The 19,616-nt window shown below is 40.5% G+C and overlaps 1 protein-coding gene across 8 annotated transcripts; it reads left to right on the plus strand.

The window, feature by feature from the left end:
• The first annotated feature begins 3,892 nt into the window (after positions 1 to 3,892).
• On the plus strand, positions 3,893 to 18,384 carry ey (eyeless). 8 transcript variants are annotated; one of them, XM_015188708.2, is made up of 10 exons: positions 3,894 to 4,590; positions 4,657 to 4,773; positions 5,346 to 5,516; positions 8,487 to 8,652; positions 9,032 to 9,212; positions 10,831 to 11,488; positions 16,015 to 16,188; positions 16,599 to 16,868; positions 16,935 to 17,310; positions 17,583 to 18,168. In XM_015188708.2, the coding sequence occupies exons 2-10, from the start codon at positions 4,665 to 4,667 to the stop codon at positions 18,166 to 18,168; spliced, it is 2,691 nt and encodes an 896-aa protein (XP_015044194.1). In that variant the 5' UTR covers positions 3,894 to 4,590; positions 4,657 to 4,664. The 8 variants fall into 8 exon arrangements, with proteins under 8 accessions (XP_015044191.1, XP_033237227.1, XP_015044194.1 ...); XM_015188706.2 differs by having other exon boundaries at positions 3,894 to 4,581; XM_033381334.1 differs by having other exon boundaries at positions 3,894 to 4,551.
• Positions 18,385 to 19,616: the final 1,232 nt, after the last annotated feature.

Consider the following 19,616-nt stretch of genomic DNA (forward strand, 5'->3'; position numbering starts at 1 on the left):
TTCAAAACTTTGCCCCGCCCACTTCCGCCCCCACAAAGGGCGAAAATCTGTGGCATCCACAATTTCGACGATACGAGAAAACTAAAAACGCAATCGTAGAAGATGACTATATCTTCTAGAGTGCCAAATCTGAACCAGATCGTATAATTATTACAGCCAGAATCACGAAAAAAATTTCACTCTTTCTCGCTCTGTCTCACTCTAACACACAGGTTTCATGGTCGGTTTTGCCAATTGCAAAATATGAGTTCAAGGATCTCAGAACCTATAAAAGCCAGAGCAACCAAATTTGGTATCCACACTCCTGTGATATCGGACCTTGACCGTTTCCTGTCCAAATTTCGCCACACCCCCTTCCGCCCCCGCAAAGGACGAAAATCTGAGGCAACCACAAATCTCAGAGACTATTAAGGCTAGAGTAACCAAATTTGGTGCACACACTCCTTTAAGATGTCACTATAAAACGTATATCTCAGAATTTCGCCCCACCCCCTTCCGCCCCCACAAAGGACGAAAATCTGTTGCATCCACAATATTGCAGATTTGAGAAAACTAAAAACGCAGAATCATAGATAATGACCATATCTATTAGATTGCTGAATCTGGATCAGATCAGATCATTTTTATAGCCAAAAGGAACAAATCAATTTGCAGTGGCTACGCAGCGCCCGACGTCACGCTCAGACTGATTTTCTGTCTCTCTCGCACGCACTCTTTGTCGTGTCGTTAAATATTAGCGGCGTCTGCCGGAGGAGAGCCATACTGACTTAGTATCGGGTATAACCGTAGAGTTGCGGTGTCCGCAAGATTTTTTATAGATTAGCTACATTTGATTCAGGTTGAATATTTTTAATAATTGTATAATTATTGTACATGGAAACATTCAAATCCTGCAAAGATTTCAAAACAAAATCCTACGTACTATCTTCAACCAGAACTTTGAGCAGACTGCACCCATTCCATTTCGTTGTGCGCCCTAAAAACACTAAATAGTCTTATCGAAAACTTACTACTTTCATATTCAGCTATGTATAAAAATATTGGTTTTTGTATTCTTACTAAACGGTAGTACATGTATGTACTATATTTAACACTTCACTAGTATAATACCACCGTATAAACCATATTACTTATCTTGGAGGTAAACCAATATTTTTCAGTTCCCTGTTCATAACTTATACAAAATGTGAAATCTGTATCTATCCGCACTTCGAGCTCAGCAGATGCTATTGTACCTCCCAAAATCCAACAACTCGGATATGGTTATAGTCGTAGACATTGTTAATTCAACTTTAACATGAGCCATTCTCCTTCTCCATTCTAGAGTCCGTGTCATGCTGCCAGTGTGTGGGAGTGTGTGTCTGTCCCGGCAACAGTTGCGTTGCTCTAGTGCTTAGTAGAAAAAATAAAATATAAAAAAATAGCGTCGTTCCGCTTATCGCCTGCACGCAAGACTTCACACTGAGAAGAAAAGGAGTGGAAAATGGGCGTCTTGTGATATCAGTAAGGCGCACGCTGCCAGGGGCCAGGGAAACAAAACGGAAAGTGACAAGAGTTGGTCATGCTAACCGCCTTTACCCTCCCAATATCAATATGCGAATATGAAAGCAGGAAACTCTTTAAATATAGATTTCAGCAGACGAATAATTGGTGAATTAAAGCTAGTTTTCATTAACGGTAATCCATAAAATCGCGGAAGTCCGAAGTGATCGGTAAGGACCTACCCCATCAAATGATTATTTAAAACGAATACTCTTATATTTTATTTTGCCCCGAGAGCTGAGATTTTTGATTACATTTGTATGTAAACGACAAGCAACAAGATAAATGCAAGTTGAAATGCTTTCTTACCGCATCAAGAATCCACGCAAAAACGCGTGCACATATCAGTACACGTCATATTTCGCATACGTTGTCAGAGCTAAAGGATTTACTCTCAACAGTAGGCAGGCTGTGGGGTGTGGCTATTCATAGGTTATGTCAAGATGCAGTGCAGCTGCCGCACTGTTGCTCCGTGAATTCGGAGCTCGTGCAGGAGCGTGCGCTTCCTTCCATATCCTTTGGCTGCGCATATGTACGTACCAACAGTATCTGCTGAGATTATTAAGATCTCACTTATTAATATTGGTTCAAACTCCGGGGAGGCGGACTTGGACTCCGCTAGACTCTCCCATACTCCTTCACCGATAGAAATAGAAACAGTGCTCAAACGCAAAGGCAGAGCGGAAAACTTTTCAAAGCACGAGGATGTACCGTGTCGCTGGCACGTGGCACATCGCAATTGCGCTCCAGCTCCAGTACTGAAGTTAGCCTGAACTTAATGTGCAGATTGCAGGACTGGTTTCTACTTCCTGCCGATGGATTTACTTTCAGTCGCTCCCATACAATACAATAAGAAATTTCGCAACTTCCACCCCCGCACCGTACAGAGTTTTTGATCTAATCTGCGCATATTAAAATCTCAAATATTGTAAAAGCCATCTGGCTAGGATCGGTCTTTATACAGATAAAGTATTCTTTAGACGGTAATAACTTTTATCCGATCGTTTCTCAAGCTGTCTATCATCACACCAGGTTATCAAAACTTTAGCAAAATTAAAATATGTAAGAAGTACGGTTTTCCCGAAAGCTACATAGTAGTATATCGAATATATATAAGTACGAAGAGAGTAGCAATGATCCATAGATATTGATGTGGAAACATACACGTTAAGAGGGGATAAACCAAACGAGTATGTGTGTTTGTACTAAGTACAAATGATTGCTATATGAATGGGAAATAATAGCATTAGGTAAACAAAATAAATAGTAACGTGGTTACTGAATGTTTGGTCTGACTATATCCGGGTCATATGTTTTCTAATTTGGGCTTGTTATGGTATTATTATTTTTTTTTTTACTGATTTTGTGTGTGCTCTCGAGGAAGAACTTTGTAAACATTCCACGCATATTTTCGAAATGAGTACACTTTCATCATTCAGTGAGCACTCTGGCCGTCTCTTTCTATCCAGTAAAAACTGGCCAAACCCAAACGCGAAAACAGGACCAACGATTATTAAATTCCAGCCTCCTCACATGAGGCTGCTGTGGGTGTGACCATGTTCAGACTTGTCGACATTTTGCAAAACAACCGCACGCCCACGCCCACGCCCCTTGAAGATTGAGCGCGGCGTGCCGTGCATGAGCTTGCCGTGGCTGCAGCGGAAACGTGCGGGTAGTTAATGGAAGAGTGTAGCGGTTATTGTATCGGAATGAAATGAAACAATTCGATTGGGCGCTGCCACTGCCACTGCCACTGCCAGTGCCTCTGCCACTGCCACGATTTTCCTGTTTGTTCGGAATATTCAAATTCTATCAGATGTTCTGGGCGGGGGGTGTAAATATGTAAATATACGAGTAAAATTATAGATACATAAGTACCGCTAACCATGAAAAGATTAAAGTCAACAACGGATGGGCTTTTGGTAGCCTTCCTCGGGCTAAAGTTTTCGTTTCAATTTTACGTCCTTTACATATCCCTACACCACCTAGGTGATGCTAAAACGAGTTTTAAAGGTTGGAAATTATTTCATCATTTCAAAATAAATTCGTTCATATTTAAATACTATATGCATGTACATTGTCGCATTCGTGTGTATAGTACATTTTCAATTATTTGACTGTAAGTCTGCTGACTATTCATTTTCAACCCCCGGGCTCCGGCCGCGATTTCTGCACTCCTCACACAAAAGCATGTTTCAAGCCTGCAAGAGCGGGATAGCTCTTGTGCCATCTCGAGCCAACCACATTGATTCCATGTGGCAAGTGGTGGTGCGTGAACCGGCTTTACGAACCAATCAAATCAGAGGAGCCTTCCTACCACAGCACAAATTAGCACAGGAGGAGAGGAGAAGCCGTCTAGTCGGTTAATGGTACACAACCAAGCAGTTGCATTCTTATTGTGACCCGCGTAGCAAAGGTAACTATAGAGCGGCGCGGTCCGGTCTGTTGTTAGATGCTCCAGGCTACGAATCGTTAATGAGAGCCTAATCGGCATTGTAACGCAAACGTCGGTATCGGAATCGGTACTGGTATTGGTACTGCTACTGCTACTGTTATTAGAAGTTCTAAGGTATCGCGTAGTGTTATTTCTCCAAGTGGAGCAGCAACCGAGATTCCCCTACATATTTATGTAAATAAGTTTATCTAAGTTTATCGCGTTCCGTTCCGTTCACGTTCACTTGTCATAATTAACAAATATTCCGCGCATTGCGCAAAGTGAAAATGTGCAAAAGTGTTGGCCAATACATACATATGAGGAATTGAAAGCGGCGAATACGAAATGAACAAGTGAATTAAAACAAAGGCGGATGCTCAGCTTCATTTATGTTTGTGCAGTTCGAGTCCCCATGACATCGCCAACAAAAGGGATCCCCCTTCAATTCACAGTTAACATCTGCACAGATTCTTGAGCTTAGTCTGTTTCCCGTGGTGTGGACGCAGCGTGAGCGTGAAGTCAAAAGTCGGCAAACTGCGCTATTCTCGAAAAATTTCTGTGTAGGCATTTTAAATGTGAGCATTGGCACATGCATACCTACCTGTGTATGTATTGTATGTACATCTGATTACATCACATTCAGTGGAATCAATAAAGCGTCAAACCATCTACATATCCAGAATCAATTATGTTTACGTTGCAACCAACACCGACGGCGATCAGTACTGTAGTGCCCCCATGGTCTGCGGGAACTCTCATTGAGCGCCTACCATCTCTCGAGGAAATGGCTCACAAGGGTAAGAATAATTGGTAATTGGCTTTGGACACTTTACACGGTCAAGTCAAGTTACAGGTGCCTTGCGGGTCCGTGCCTAAGCTCCGAACCGACCCGAACCGAACCGAACCTAGATTCATGTATGCAATCTCATTCCCATTCTGATGATTTGAAATTATTGTTTCGATTTCCTAGATCGGTTGAATGCAACGGTCATCACCATCTGATATAGTACATAGTCTGCTGCTTAGTCCGACATATGTATGTACATACATGCATACATACCATAAAAATACAAATAGACGGTCGGCCTAAAAGAAGCGTTTTTAGTGATCATCAAATAATTATACTTATTCATTGTTGCATTGTGCATATTGTACTCAAATTTGTACAAAACAACAGCCCTAGACGTTTTCGGCATGAGAATTATAAGTTCATGTGTACCTATAGTGTATTTGGACGGAGGACTCAAAAACATATGTACATAGTTGATTACTTAGGATCGTAACTATCATCTGAAGAACATTCCAATAACTAGCTTATAGTAACTTGTTGATGTGAATATTTTTCCTTTGCTCTGCTCTTCTTTTATAGACAATGTGATTGCGATGAGAAATCTGCCTTGTTTAAGTACCGCAAGTGGTAGTGGACTAGGCGGAAAATCTGCTACTGCGATGGAAGCCGTGGATGCGACCACAGGGGCGCAACCCCATTCGACATCGTCGTATTTTACCACAACTTACTACCACTTAACTGATGACGAATGTATGTTTCCGGCTCCAACTCCATACCCGTACACCATTTCCACCTAGCCCCCCATCGCACACCAATTTAAATCCACATTCCCCATTACACTTCCTCTTCAATTATTTAAGTTTACACAGCAGCAGGAGCAGGAGCAGAAGTTAAGCTCTTTGCCTTTGCTGGTTAACCAGATTTTGGCGCGTGGACTCTTAACGCGTATGTGTATGTGGAAGGCTCATATGTGGGATGGATGTCTATAATTTTGAGTAACATCATGTACTGAATTAGATACAGATTTAGGTACAGATACAGATAAGTAGGTAAAGAGAGGCAGCTGCAGGTGCATATGTACATAGCTGTAGATGCCGATACAAAGGCAGAGCTACTTAAATAGCATAGTTCAAAGTCAAGATGAGGAACTGGAGTGGACTCTGTTCCATGTAAACTTATTTTAAGTATCGATTGAATAGTACAAACTCTGAGAATGAGTTGCCATATGCAGGAAATTACACTTATAATTGAGACATTTCATCAACTAAAGGGATTACTTATACAACTTTATAAATGGCATGATAAAATTGTCATTGGTGTGAAAATTGCCAAATATCCCATGGCTACGGTCATTGTTTCATAGGTGACTTGGAAACGAAACGGGCACATGCTGCCAATTATAGACCACAATGGCGAGAGCTGATCAAAGTGAATAGTTAGGAACGCGATGAGGATCTATATCGGCTTTTAAGACGATGACGAGCGCACAGCAATACTCGTAGTAGCTGGGCTGCATTCATCAATGATGGTGATGTCCTGCTGGATCCTATCCCATCCCTATCCCGCCGAGCTGCTAAGTACTCGCAGTTGGGTCTACGCTATTGTTGTGTTGTGAATCAATACAATCATTTTCCACCTTTAATGATCTTGAAGTGTGTATTCGTGTTCGACGACCGTTTCGTGTCATGTCGTTACAAATGAAAACAATTATTGATGTTGAAAGCCGAAGTCGAATAAAAACAAACAAAAGCCTTGGCATTTTGTTCTACTCATGTCGGACACACACTCGTATTCACACACTCGTATTCACACATTCACAACACACAAACATAGAACCAAATGAGCCTCTTTAGCGGCTGTCGGATTCGGGTCCGGATCCCAGGCCTTCTGCTACTGCTGCTGCTGCTGCTCATGCTCCTGACCCTGTCCATTCTTTTGCGACAAGGGGAAGTCTCCCTAATCGGTCCAGAGTCCCCTAGAGAGTACTGGTCTGCAAACTACTGGTCTGGTCTGCCATTGTTTTGTTTGCCGACTGATTTGTGTTGCAATTACATTGTTAATCCCATTGGCAAGATTTTCTCGGCTATTGTGTAGCTTGTCACTTTGGTAATTCATATTTTTTACATTCATTGCACACACGGCTGATGCTGATGCAGCAGAGGTTTCTATTTTTGGAAAATACTCTTAACTAAAACGTTTCGTTTGATTGAATTTGCATAGTGTATCTCAAGTTTGTACGTGGATAACTTGCAAACAATTTCTAGGCTAAAATATAATTTAAAAATATACATATATATAATATCACCTCACTATTATTTCTGTGCAGTATGTATTTCGAAGTGGCAGACGACAGCCGATAAAGCATCCTCCGTGTGCACTTAAACCGCTTAGAGTTTCCCACGAATTCACTCTAATCTTCGACATGGGTTCGTCGTCGGTAGTCCGTACATTGCTCCACAAAATGACCCACAGTCAATACATAGGAAAGTGGTCTTTTAGAGGGGGAAAAATGGGGATTGTAACATTTAAATCGTATAAAGAGTTTCTTAAAGACATCGAAATTTTATTGAAGATCGATACAGCGGTGCTTATCGGTTATCTATCAAACATAAATAGGTATATTTGTATGTATATAAAGGTACAATACAATATTATGCATATAACTCGTAAAAGAAACAAGAAAGGCTCTCGGATTAGCCCCTTGTCAATTTTTAGCCTGCTGTCCTTCTTACTCGACCAGCCCAGCTATGCCATGCATTTACTGCTTGGCTGGTTTCGTTTCTTTCGTTACCAATAAAGTAGTAAATTGATACGCAGATTTAGGGGATTTTCTATCAATCAGTACTCGGAAATTTGTTTGAAATCCATTCTTATGCTTGGCTTGAACCCCAAGTGGGACCTTTTTTTGCCTTTTGATTTTTATTTTGTTGCTTTTTGGGTGTATGCATATTCTTGCCTTGTCTCAGGTCTTCACAAAGGGTTGTCCTCGTTCAAAATGAATTGTCAAAACTTAAGAATTCAGGCCATCGAATACAAATTGAGATGCTAAAAACCGATATATTGGCACAAAAAGTTTCTGAAGTGCTTTAACATCGAAGTGGACCGAAATCAGGTGGACCCGACGTCCGAGTATGTTGACGTTTTCTAAAGTGTGCCAAACCGAATTATCTGCTTCATTGCCACATTATCTGCATCATACTTTACATATGTATATACATGCGGCCATATCTAAGCATCGCATCCGATTGCGGGCAACGGCGGAAAGGAAAGAAAAGTTGCCTTCGTAGGTCGAGGCTATGAGGTCGTTAGTTAGTTATACATATATATGTATATAGGTAAGATTCTTTTTCACATATACATATACATACATACACATACATATACAAATATGTACATATATAAAATATATGGTACACATTACTGTACAACCTGTGAAGTTACGAATTAAGTTATGATTTAGTGTAGTGCGAAACTGACAGAAGATGAAAAGTAGAAATATTATTAAACATCAATATGTCTGTAGGAGCACCTGGATCTACGTCTAAATAAACAGTATGTGATTTGATTAGGCTGTAAACTGCAGCAGAGTTCAAATTAATTAAAGGCTTGTATTCGTTGTGTTCCGTGATGGTCTGTTCCGTGGATTGGTGTGCGGTCCTTCAGTTCTTTAACCAGCAAGTGCATCCAAAAGTATGTATGTATCTTCTTCTATATTTACAGGTCACAGTGGAGTAAACCAGCTGGGCGGTGTTTTTGTTGGTGGACGACCATTGCCTGATTCAACGCGCCAGAAAATTGTTGAGCTCGCGCATTCCGGAGCTCGGCCATGTGATATTTCTCGGATTCTACAAGTTTCTAATGGATGCGTTAGCAAAATTCTAGGCAGGTAGGTGATATGCAAACCTCGAGAGATTTTTCTTCATGGCAGTTTCTTTTCCCATCAGTTCGTAAGTTCTTATCATTAAAAACGATTAATTATACTATGTAATATGGTCAATTATTAATTTTGACTCATTTTTGCAATTTATTCTCCATCATTCAACCATCATCTAATACTAATAATGATTAATTCCAGTTAGAATATATTAATATTTGTTAAATTGTTGTATTTTATTACAACTATGACACAAAAGTGGAGATTTTGAGTCGAAAATTGCCGAGTCGGATGGCACGTTTTGGTTTGATCTAATTTAGTGCAGTTCAAGCTATATTCAAGATTAACTATTATGGATAATGGGATAAAGATTTTGATTGTTTTATTTCAGATATTATGAAACCGGAAGCATTCGACCACGCGCCATCGGTGGATCCAAGCCACGGGTCGCTACGGCTGAAGTCGTTAGCAAAATTTCGCAATACAAACGCGAGTGCCCGAGCATTTTTGCCTGGGAAATTCGAGATAGATTACTGCAGGAGAACGTTTGCACCAACGACAATATTCCAAGTGTAAGTGTACTAAATCTAATGTATGTATATACATGCGTGTAGATGCTACAGCAACTACTGCATAATGTTATGGTAGTTACTGTAATTGCTTTAGTTATTAAGGCTTTATATTCTCGGTATGACTATGACAATTTGTATCACTTGGATTTCTTTTTATTTTCGATTTCCGACGCCATTTGCTGTTCTCTGGCATTAACATTTTCCATTCGTATTTTTTTTTATTGTTTATTAAGTATGCCAGAAAAAAGAAGAAAGAAAGGCAAAATGAATTGTGACAGCGATGCCGATGGCCGCTGATGGTGATGTCCTGCCTTGCCTGCCTTGTACTTTTCCCCATTGACAGTTGTGTGGAAAATGTGCTCGTTCAAATGGAAGGGAAAATCTTTTATGCACATTAAACGACAAAAAGGGAAATCAGTGCTAGAAAAATGTACGAAAAAATACAATATTAAATAAATACGGCCCGCCGCCACCACAAACCGTTAAGCGTTGAAATTCACGCGCCAGTGCGAGGGGGAACCGGAATCGGAATCACGTTGCTGAATCACGTCCATGCTCGGTGTTCGGCGTTCGGAATCGGGGCGAGAAACGGCCGATTGGCCAAATACGAGTTCGGATTCGAATAGCAAAATCGTCGGGGGGTGAAAACGCAAGCAGTTTCGCTTGGACACGGAACGGCTGAAAGGCCCTTGCCACTTCTCTCCCCCCCATCCACAGGATACAGCTCCTTTCTGTTGACGGCTGTTGTTCTCCGACGAGCGTTAAATCTTCCATTTCCTTGCTGCGCTGCACTTGTTGTCCAAAGAAATGACTGCTAGAGATTACTTAGCTTTAAGCCCAGATATTTTAAGTTGCACTGCATCATAGATATGGGATGCAGAAAGCTCCAAAGTAGCAAAGTTGTTATGGTGTATACAGAAGTAAATATGTCCGAAGTAGGTAGAAGGATGTACAATATACTTATGTGCATATATGTATGTATATGTACCGATGCATATACATACATACATATGTATGTATGCGAGTACGTACGGATTCGGGGACGGTGCTCATTTTAAAAATAAGTTTTTATGCGAACGTTCACTGCGAGCGTTGTACCCCCTGAAAGGACATTCTGCCTAATTTTTCCACTCAACTGCACTTTCCCCTGTTGTTCTTTCTCACTCGCTCGCTCATTTATATGTTTGCTCGTTTGTTCTTTCGTTTCTTTCGTATTTTTCCTTTCCTTTTGAATTCGTTTGAAAAGCGTTGTCAAGCGCAGGCACAGCCTTAAAATAATAAGGACGAAAAAATATTCCTAAACCCCCAGCCAAATGTCAGCTGCTGCTGCCAACTGAAAAAGGTAAAGTTAAAGCTTTTTCTGGTACTGACTCACTAGAGTTCTTCGAGTCGTAATCTGACTCTAACCCAAAGTCAACTCCGCAGATTTTACTCGTATGTACATACATATGTACAATGTACAAACTGTACCTAATGAACAAATATGGACACAGATGTTAATGTAACACAAACCATTTTACTATATTTCCATTACTTTATTACAATATTATTCGGTATTATATCAGTATCATTTCAATATTCCCAAAACAAACAAATCAAACTCTATATATCACTTTAGGTTTCATCGATAAATCGAGTATTAAGAAACTTGGCGGCACAAAAGGAGCAACAAAATTCCGGAACGAGTAATTCAAGTACAAACACTAGCACCAGCGCCAATCCTACAGTAAATGTAAATGGTACTGCTACCAGTGCGCAGAGCCAGAGTGGAACTAGAACCACACTGAGCTCGGGAGGCGACTTGATGCAAACAGCCACGCCTTTAAACTCTTCCGAAAGCGGCGGAGCCAGCAATTCTGGCGAAGGCAGCGAACAGGAGTCTATTTATGAGAAGCTCCGTCTCCTCAATACTCAGCATGCAGGTGGATCGTTGGATCCAGCCATAGCCATCTCGTCACCGAACCATTTTGGAACCAATCCCCATTCCAGTCATCCCCAGCTGGTGCACAGCCAACAGCACCAACAGGCATCGCAGCTTCAACAGGCAAGCTGGCCTCCACGCCATTATTCAACTGGATCCTGGTACACCTCCCCTCTAAACGGCAGTGAAATACCGATCCCAGTGTCATCCGGCTCCAGTATGACTTCAGTGGCTGTATATGCCCCAGGTTCAACGACATCTCAGCCCTTGAGTCCACCCAATTTAGCCGGCGGTGGGAACCACAACCACTTGAGCAACTGCCCCATGACCACTGACGACATTCTTCTAAAAAAAGGTGAGCTTTACTTAATATTCACATACTTTATGTAGTATAGTCATATAGAAGGTACGTTATGATGGAATGTAGTAACTCATAAAGTTGTGATATACATACATATGTATGTATGTAGTAATGCGACTATAGACTATATACTATAATACAGTTGTTTAGCCGATTCTTCCAATGGAAAATGAGAATATAATGCAGTGATAGTTGAAAATGAAAATGTGTTATATACAATTCATGCCGTTATGTACATATGTATATACCTTTCTTTGAACCAGACAAAAAGCGGCGAAACTAAATTTAACTGAAAATGCGCACGAACGAGCTGAAATAACTACCGATTGCATTGGGAAGACATTTACATATTTGCTTTTGCAGATATGCGATGCTTCATACGAGTATGACCCGTTTTATTTCCGTGCCGTGATTGTCCAAAACTTGGCGATTGACAATGTCTTAGGCGTGTCGTGTCGTGCGTAAAAACCTGAGACACGTGACAGACAATTGTTTCTGTCTACACACGCATGGGATGTGGAAATGCGTTCTACCATCTACCATCCAGTGTATATTATCAATATCGAGAATGAACCGTATCGAAAACGACCAGAGATTACAAAATTTTCGGTTAATATCCCAAAATAAAATGTTAAAAATTAAAATTTTATTGTATGATTTTTTAATCTTTTGCTTAGTTTTATGGTATTGTGTAACAAGAAAGTAAGTCAATCTTCTGGTGTTTCCGATTTGTGTGCGCATCGATCGTTTCTTTAACTTTAACGAGCGTAACTGAGGTATGAATATACATCACTGCGGCTGGTAACTGGCATCTTCTGAATTCCCATTCTTTGAATACCAGAGATCGTCGCGTACGCGACGGAAAATGTTATTGTATTAGTGCCGATAAGTATTGTACATTGTACGTGTAGCGGCACTTCATCAGCACAACAATCCCACCAGATAGGACCGTGCGATTTGTACGCGATTTGTGTGCGCAGAATACTTTAAAGATACCCTTCAAGGGTACATCAACTTCAGGGCTCCGAAGTTAGCTTCCTGATTCCTGGTTCTTACTCTTATTTATTCATTTAATTATAAATCATCTGTTAATTATTAAATAAAATATTAACAAATAAGTTGAAAGACAAAACGTTTAACATTTTGACTATTGAAGATATTGGTACTTGAATATTATACATAATTAACATAAGTGGCACCGACTGATGACGCCCATCATACTCGTATTCGGACTTATTGATCGACTGCTGTTCCTATGGTTCACACTATTGATTTCCAATTGGATGAGATCTGTGTAGTTGGATACAAATGCTTTTGATTAGCTGTAATCTGATAATCAGAGCTTTGACTATACCTAGACTATACGAGTACTTCGACCGAGAATACTATTTTGCTTAATAGAATGAATCCAGTTTTGATAACAAAACACAACACAGACCAACCGCAGACAGTGTGTCAAAGCTGTAACTGTAGCGTGAGTTACTCTTACTCCTGCTCCTCCTTAACCCCCCTTGCAGAGCAAGTATAATCCGTAGCTATCGGGCAACCGCTGACGTTGCCGCTGCCGTGCTTGACAGGTTTACCCTTAACCGTGTAGTTTGCTTTAATGCGATTTACAGACTCATTTTACAGGCGATGACACTTCATTAAACGGGAAACCGTGAGGGTGGCTGTGGCTGTGGTTGGAGATGGAGATGGGTTCAGGGTCGTGATTGGGGTGGGGTTTTGGTTGGTTCTAAGGTGATGCTGTTGCTGATGATGGGGTGCATAAATAGAAAACAGAAAATACATATTTATAAAATCGTATTTGAAATCCTCATACTAGAGCTCTTGCCTTATCAAGTTTTGTCTTTAATGTATTTAGCTGTTTGAGTGTCACTTCGTTGTCCTCCAACTCGAGCCCAAACTCGAACTCATCCTCTTCCCACATCAGTCCCGGTATCCATCCCCTTTGCACCGTTTCCCTTCACCGTCGTAGCCGTCGCAGTGTTTAAATCCCGAGTTGCTCGACATCGCTCGACATCTACCGTCGTCTGTCATTGTTGCTCTGTTGCTGCCTGTCAGAACATTGCAACTTTATAGGCAAGTGACATGTGCTCTGGAGTGATCCAGAGCAGGCCAGCCTTTGGCGCTGGCCCGACCATATCCAGCGGCAAGTCTGTTGGCTATCAGCATCTATTTGCACTGTCACATTCAGTAACATTAAGCGCCAATTACACACGAGCCATTGACGTATCTACATACAAATACATATACCCTTAGACCTTTTACATTGAATTGGTCATATAAAATGTGACAAGCCGAGAGCCCCTTCAAATGTTAGCGGCCTCTTTGATGTGACCACTAATGCGGCTCGAAATAGAACTGCTCGACACAACAATGCCTGTCCTTACCTATACGCTTGCAAAGGGTGTTGTGATTTTGACTAAATTCTTGATACGCCTAAAGAATCCTCATCAATCAAAATTCATAGACTATATATATATGTACATATGTATAAGTCAGAGCCAAGACTGTATACATATGTATATAGCTGCTTCGTTCGAAGAAAAACTTTTCTTTTACCTGCAGAGAATTCAACTAAAATGTAAAAATGTTTATTCTTTAGATATTTTATACATTTATAATTAATCGATAGTTTAATTATTATACCCGATACTCAAAATGAGTATTGGGGTATATTAGATTTGTGGTAAAAGTGGATGTGTGTGACGTCCAGAAGGAATCGTTTCCGACCCCATAAAGTATATATATTCTTGATCAGCATCAATAGCCGAGTCGATTGAGCCATGTCTGTCTGTCCATCTGTCCGTCCGTCCGTCTGTCCGTCTGTCCGTCCCCTTCAGCGCCTAATGCTCAAAGACTATAAGAGCTAGAGCAACAATGTTTTGGATCCAGACTTCTGTGATATGTCACTGCTACAAAAATATTTCAAAACTTTGCCCCGCCCACTTCCGCCCCCACAAAGGGCGAAAATCTGTGGCATCCACAATTTTAAAGATACGAGAAAACAAAAAACGCAGAGAATGACCATATCTTTTAGACTGCAGAATCTGAATTGGATCGTATTACTATTATAGCCAGCATCAAGAAAACAATTTCATTTTTTCTCGCCCTGTCTCTCTCTAACACACAGGTAGCATAGGCGGCTTTGCTTAGAGTAAAACATTAGCGCCTAGTTCTCAGAGACTATAAAAGCTAGAGCAACCAAATTTGGTATCCACACTCCTAATATATCGGACCGAGACGAGTTTGTTTCAAAATTTCGCCACACCCACTTCCGCCCCCGCAAAGGATGCAAATCTGGGGATATTCACAAATCTCAGAGACTATTAAAGCTAGAGTAACCAAATTTGGTATCCGCACTTCTGTTAGATCTCACTATAAAACCTTTATCTCAAAATTTCGCCCCACCCCCTTCCGCCCACACAAAGGACGAAAATCTGTTGCATCCACAATATTGCAGATTTGAGAAAACTAAAAACGCAGAATCATAGATAACGACCATATCTATCAGATTGCTGAATCTGAATCAGATCAGATCATTTTTATAGCCAAAGGAAACAAATCAATTTGCAGTGGCTACGCAGCGCGTGACGTCACGCTCAGACTGATTTTCTGTCTCTCTCGCACGCACTCTTTGTCGTGTCGTTTAATATTAGCGGCGTCTGCCGGAGGAAAGCCATACTGACTTAGTATCGGGTATAACTGTAGAGTTGCGGTATCCGCAGCAACTCACAACGTTCCCCCTCGTTTATATTTCAACTCAATCTAAACTCAACAATAGTTGCACATAAATAGGTAGAGAAAACAATACATTTACACAAATGAATGACAGGATGGCGTATCTGACGCATATACTATGTATACATACATATGTATGAACATTTTGTACAAACTTATCGCCTGCTTTACACTCGGATGCCCATCTGCAATATTGCATTATTACTTTCTGATTTTGTGCTTAGAGTGCACAGTGATTGCCGGACCGACCAATTGTTCAGCTTTTCCTGTAACTAATCGAAGATGGAGAGCCAACTGTTTTGTACTATCATACATAGATTAGTGTATCTTTTAATTAGCTTACCTTTTCGGGGTTTGGATCAGAGGCAATAGAGAGCTCAGGGGCGAGTCCATAACTGTGAGAATTGTTTAGCGAATGGGAAGCACCTACATCGAGCTGCTACCGATAGGTGCATAGATGAGTAGATAGGAATTTATAAATATAGGAAGGACGCTTCTTAGTTTATCGTCCTTCCCACCGAGTTGCACAACCAAATTATGAGTGGCTATGAGACTCTTAGCAATCATAGTCATTATTTATTTATTTATTAAAGACGTGGGCGTTCTTATTACTTTAAGATGGAATATTTTTTCTCAGCCGGTTCAAACTTGAAGGTATTTGTCTCCTAAGGAATGCTATGCCTATGTTGTAACTATGTACATATGTATATCTTTTCATATTTTATGTAAGCCTGTAGTTGTATACTATATATATCTTTACTTTATGAATTTGGCAGAGCTTGACGGACATCAGTCGGATGAAACGGGTTCCGGTGAAGGGGAAAACTCCAATGGCGGCGCCTCCAATATTGGAAACAGCGAGGATGATCAGGCTCGCCTAATACTTAAACGGAAACTGCAGCGTAACCGCACTTCCTTTACAAATGAGCAGATAGATAGCCTAGAAAAAGGTAAGCGCAGTTACACTCATTCTAAATATAGCTCATTGTTCTAAAGCACATTTCGCAATTCAAACGACTTCAGGGTATGGACTTTGACCCATTTAATAAGCCTGATTCTCGAAGAGTACTTGCTATAATACATATGTACATATGTATGCTCTTACAAGTTTTACAGAAAAAAGTTGCAGATGAAACAAACGGTAAAAAATACGTCTTTTGAAAAGGTGCTGCTTGACTTTGAAGATTATCAAACTAATCTCTAAAATTTGGGGCTTAATACCGGTAAAAATACAATGTTGCCACAGTTTGTAATGTGTTGCTAGGGGGATTACACTATACAAATTTATCGCAAGTGTTTGAGTTATAGGTTGATGAAAACGCGTGCAAATAGTTCATAGTGTATTTTTCTTATTTCTCAGAGTTTGAACGCACACATTATCCGGATGTTTTTGCTAGGGAACGCTTGGCTGGTAAGATCGGTTTGCCGGAGGCAAGAATACAGGTTTGGTTTTCAAACCGTCGTGCTAAGTGGCGCCGCGAAGAGAAGTTACGAAATCAGCGCAGGACACCAAATTCTACGGGAACAAGTGGAACTTCGTCTTCAACTTCAGCAAATGCGTCTTTAACCGACAGTCCTAATAGTCTCGGGGCTTGCTCCTCGTTGCTATCGGGCAATTGTCCCTCAGGAAGTAAGTCCGTTTTAAGTGCACTACAAATACGAGTATATTGAATAAAAATCAATCCTATTTATCCAGACACAATCAACGGGTTAGCGTCGCCAAACACGCTGTCTACGCCGGCCGTGGGTGGTGTTGAAAGCACTGACAGTCCCACACCAACGCTGCATCTAAGATCCGTTGGAAACTCCGACAGTGCTGGTGGGCAACCACAAGAAGATGGCAGCGACGCTTGTTCGCCTGGCCTAGCGATCTCCGGGCAACATAGTACCCATCATCACCTTGCACATGCCCATGCCCATGCACATTCGCATCCGCATACGCACACTCACTCGCACGCTCTTCCTGCCATTTCGCCGCGCCTAAATTTCAATAGCGGAAGTTTCAGCAGCTCTATGAGTGCGATGTACTCGAATATGCACCATCCCGCATTGTCGATGGGAGATAGTTACGGGTACGAGTACATTAATTAAATCTGTGTTTAGTTTAAATACTGCCTAGAGGAGCTACCGTTTAAAGACTTCTTTGAAATGCAAGCTGATCTAGGTCTTGCTTGCCACAGAAATGTATATATTTCATAGCGAATGATGGATCAGCATCATTATATTTGTAGACTGTAATATCCTTCAAGCGGTCACCTAATTTACCAATCTAATCTACCAACCTAATACTATTTGTGTTTACTTTGTGGTATCGGTAACTTCATATATTATTTTTCTTTTGCAGTTCTATTACACCAATGCCAAGCTTCAGCCATTCATCGGTGGGACCTCTGGCCCCTCCATCGCCCTTATCACAGCAACGCGACCTTACGCCCCCTTCGCTGTATCCGTGCCACATGACCCTGCGACCACCACCGATAGCTGGGCCACATCATCACCTATCTCCGAATGATGCTGGAAACAGCGCTAATGTACATTCATCGAATTTGGGAGCAAGCAACAATGGAACCGGATACGAGGTAATCTCCTCATATGGCTTAGCACCACCGCCGCTGCCATCTGGTGGTGCAGCTGATGGCAGTTCGTCCGCCACCGCCAATATCGCCGTTTCTTCTCATCAAATTATGGAGCCACGTCAGTCCCCTTGCAGTCCACAGCATTTGGGAGCTTCTATTCACAGTTCTGGATTTGCTACCGAGGCAATTTCGAGCGCTGTTCCTTCATACGCGCACATGAGCTATAACTATGCGACGGCTGCCAATAATGTGCCTCCCTCTGGCGGTGGCAACCCAGTACCTGGTCTCAATTCACATGGAGCCAGTGGAAAGCAACAGTTTTTTGCCTCTTGTTTCTATTCACCTTGGGTCTAGAGCTAGACGCATGTAGGGAGATTTAGAAAGAGATAAAGACAAATAGATTTTTTGATTATCCTTAAGGGCTCCCTAAAATAAATCGAATTTACATATCTCTAACAAATTTATGGAGGTTGTAGAAAAATGTATTTATTACATAGTTCCGGCCAAGGATTCTAACTTATACGCGTAGAATAATTGGTGTGATTAAATGATCTAATTTTAACAAATGAATATCAAATCTTTTGTAACTACTTATGCCCTCATTAATCCATCCTTAGTCGGGAAATATTCTTACAATGGAGTAAGTAGTCAAAAAATACAACACGGAACCCAAACTATATTTTTCAAAAGTGGTAAATAAAAAAAATAGTTTGATCTTAAAAGTTATTTTGGTAAGACTAGACTAGATAATTATTTAATTTTCTGTTTATCAGTATCAGAAATAATTTTCCTGACGAAAAAAATTTTCTATGATGGAACATTTTTAAAAGAATAAACTGAACATTTGATATTTTACAGAAAGAAATATTTTGTAGGAATTGGTATAATACATACTCATAGTTGAGTTGACATATGTAGGTATGTGTGTTTACCTAATGTGTGCTTAGATATGTCTGAAAATATTCCTCAAACTGAAATGTCTCAACTTATGATATTGTGCATTTAATCCACATTCTCCTCGTATTTTTGTATAAGCACTGTTTTAATGTTTTATAAGTCAATTTATAGTCCATTTAGATTTTATCTATTGCTTTGCAAACATTCATTATACATATATAATTTTTTATTGAAGTCGGAACCCCTGAGTACTTCTCTTTTTTTTATTGACTTTTCAATTGCGCAATTATTGTGTCCAATTTAATTTCATTTGTTTAGCACAAGAACCCTTGTTTAAGTGAAGTTTAGCAAACATTTTAATGAAGTTGTATTCCATGGGCTGTATAGTGAAGAAAAATTTTCTGTTTGGGGCGAGCCGTTTAAGCAATTGGAATACCTCGTACTCAAGAACAATATTTCAAAGTGGTTGCTAAGAGAACGTCATTGAGCATTGAGTGTACAGGGTAAATATTTTCAAATATAATTTGTTTCATGCTCTTTTACCCTTATTATTGATTGCTCAGCGAAGAATGCTTTTCAAGCGTACTTACAATTCATCAAAATTATAAATAACTTACGAAAGAAGAATCATGTATGGAGTATCACTTGAAGAGATTGCTTGATCTTGTGTCTGTAAATGGGTAAATTTGATGGAAATTTCGAATTTGATTTCAGTGCAGGAATTGAAGTGTCCCTCCTTTCAGCAGCCTTTTATTTAGGACGAGTAAGAAAAGTAAGTAAGTCAAAGATAGTTTAGTTGGATTTTGGTGATTAGAGGTAAGAGCTAATAAAAGTCTGTGCAGAAGGTTAATAAGGGCATAAAATAACTGAGAGGTGAGTGAACCCGAAAAAGATATACATAGATG

The sequence above is a fragment of the Drosophila pseudoobscura genome, chromosome 5, assembly GCF_009870125.1.
Source record: "Drosophila pseudoobscura strain MV-25-SWS-2005 chromosome 5, UCI_Dpse_MV25, whole genome shotgun sequence".
Taxonomy (NCBI): Eukaryota; Metazoa; Arthropoda; class Insecta; order Diptera; family Drosophilidae; genus Drosophila; species Drosophila pseudoobscura.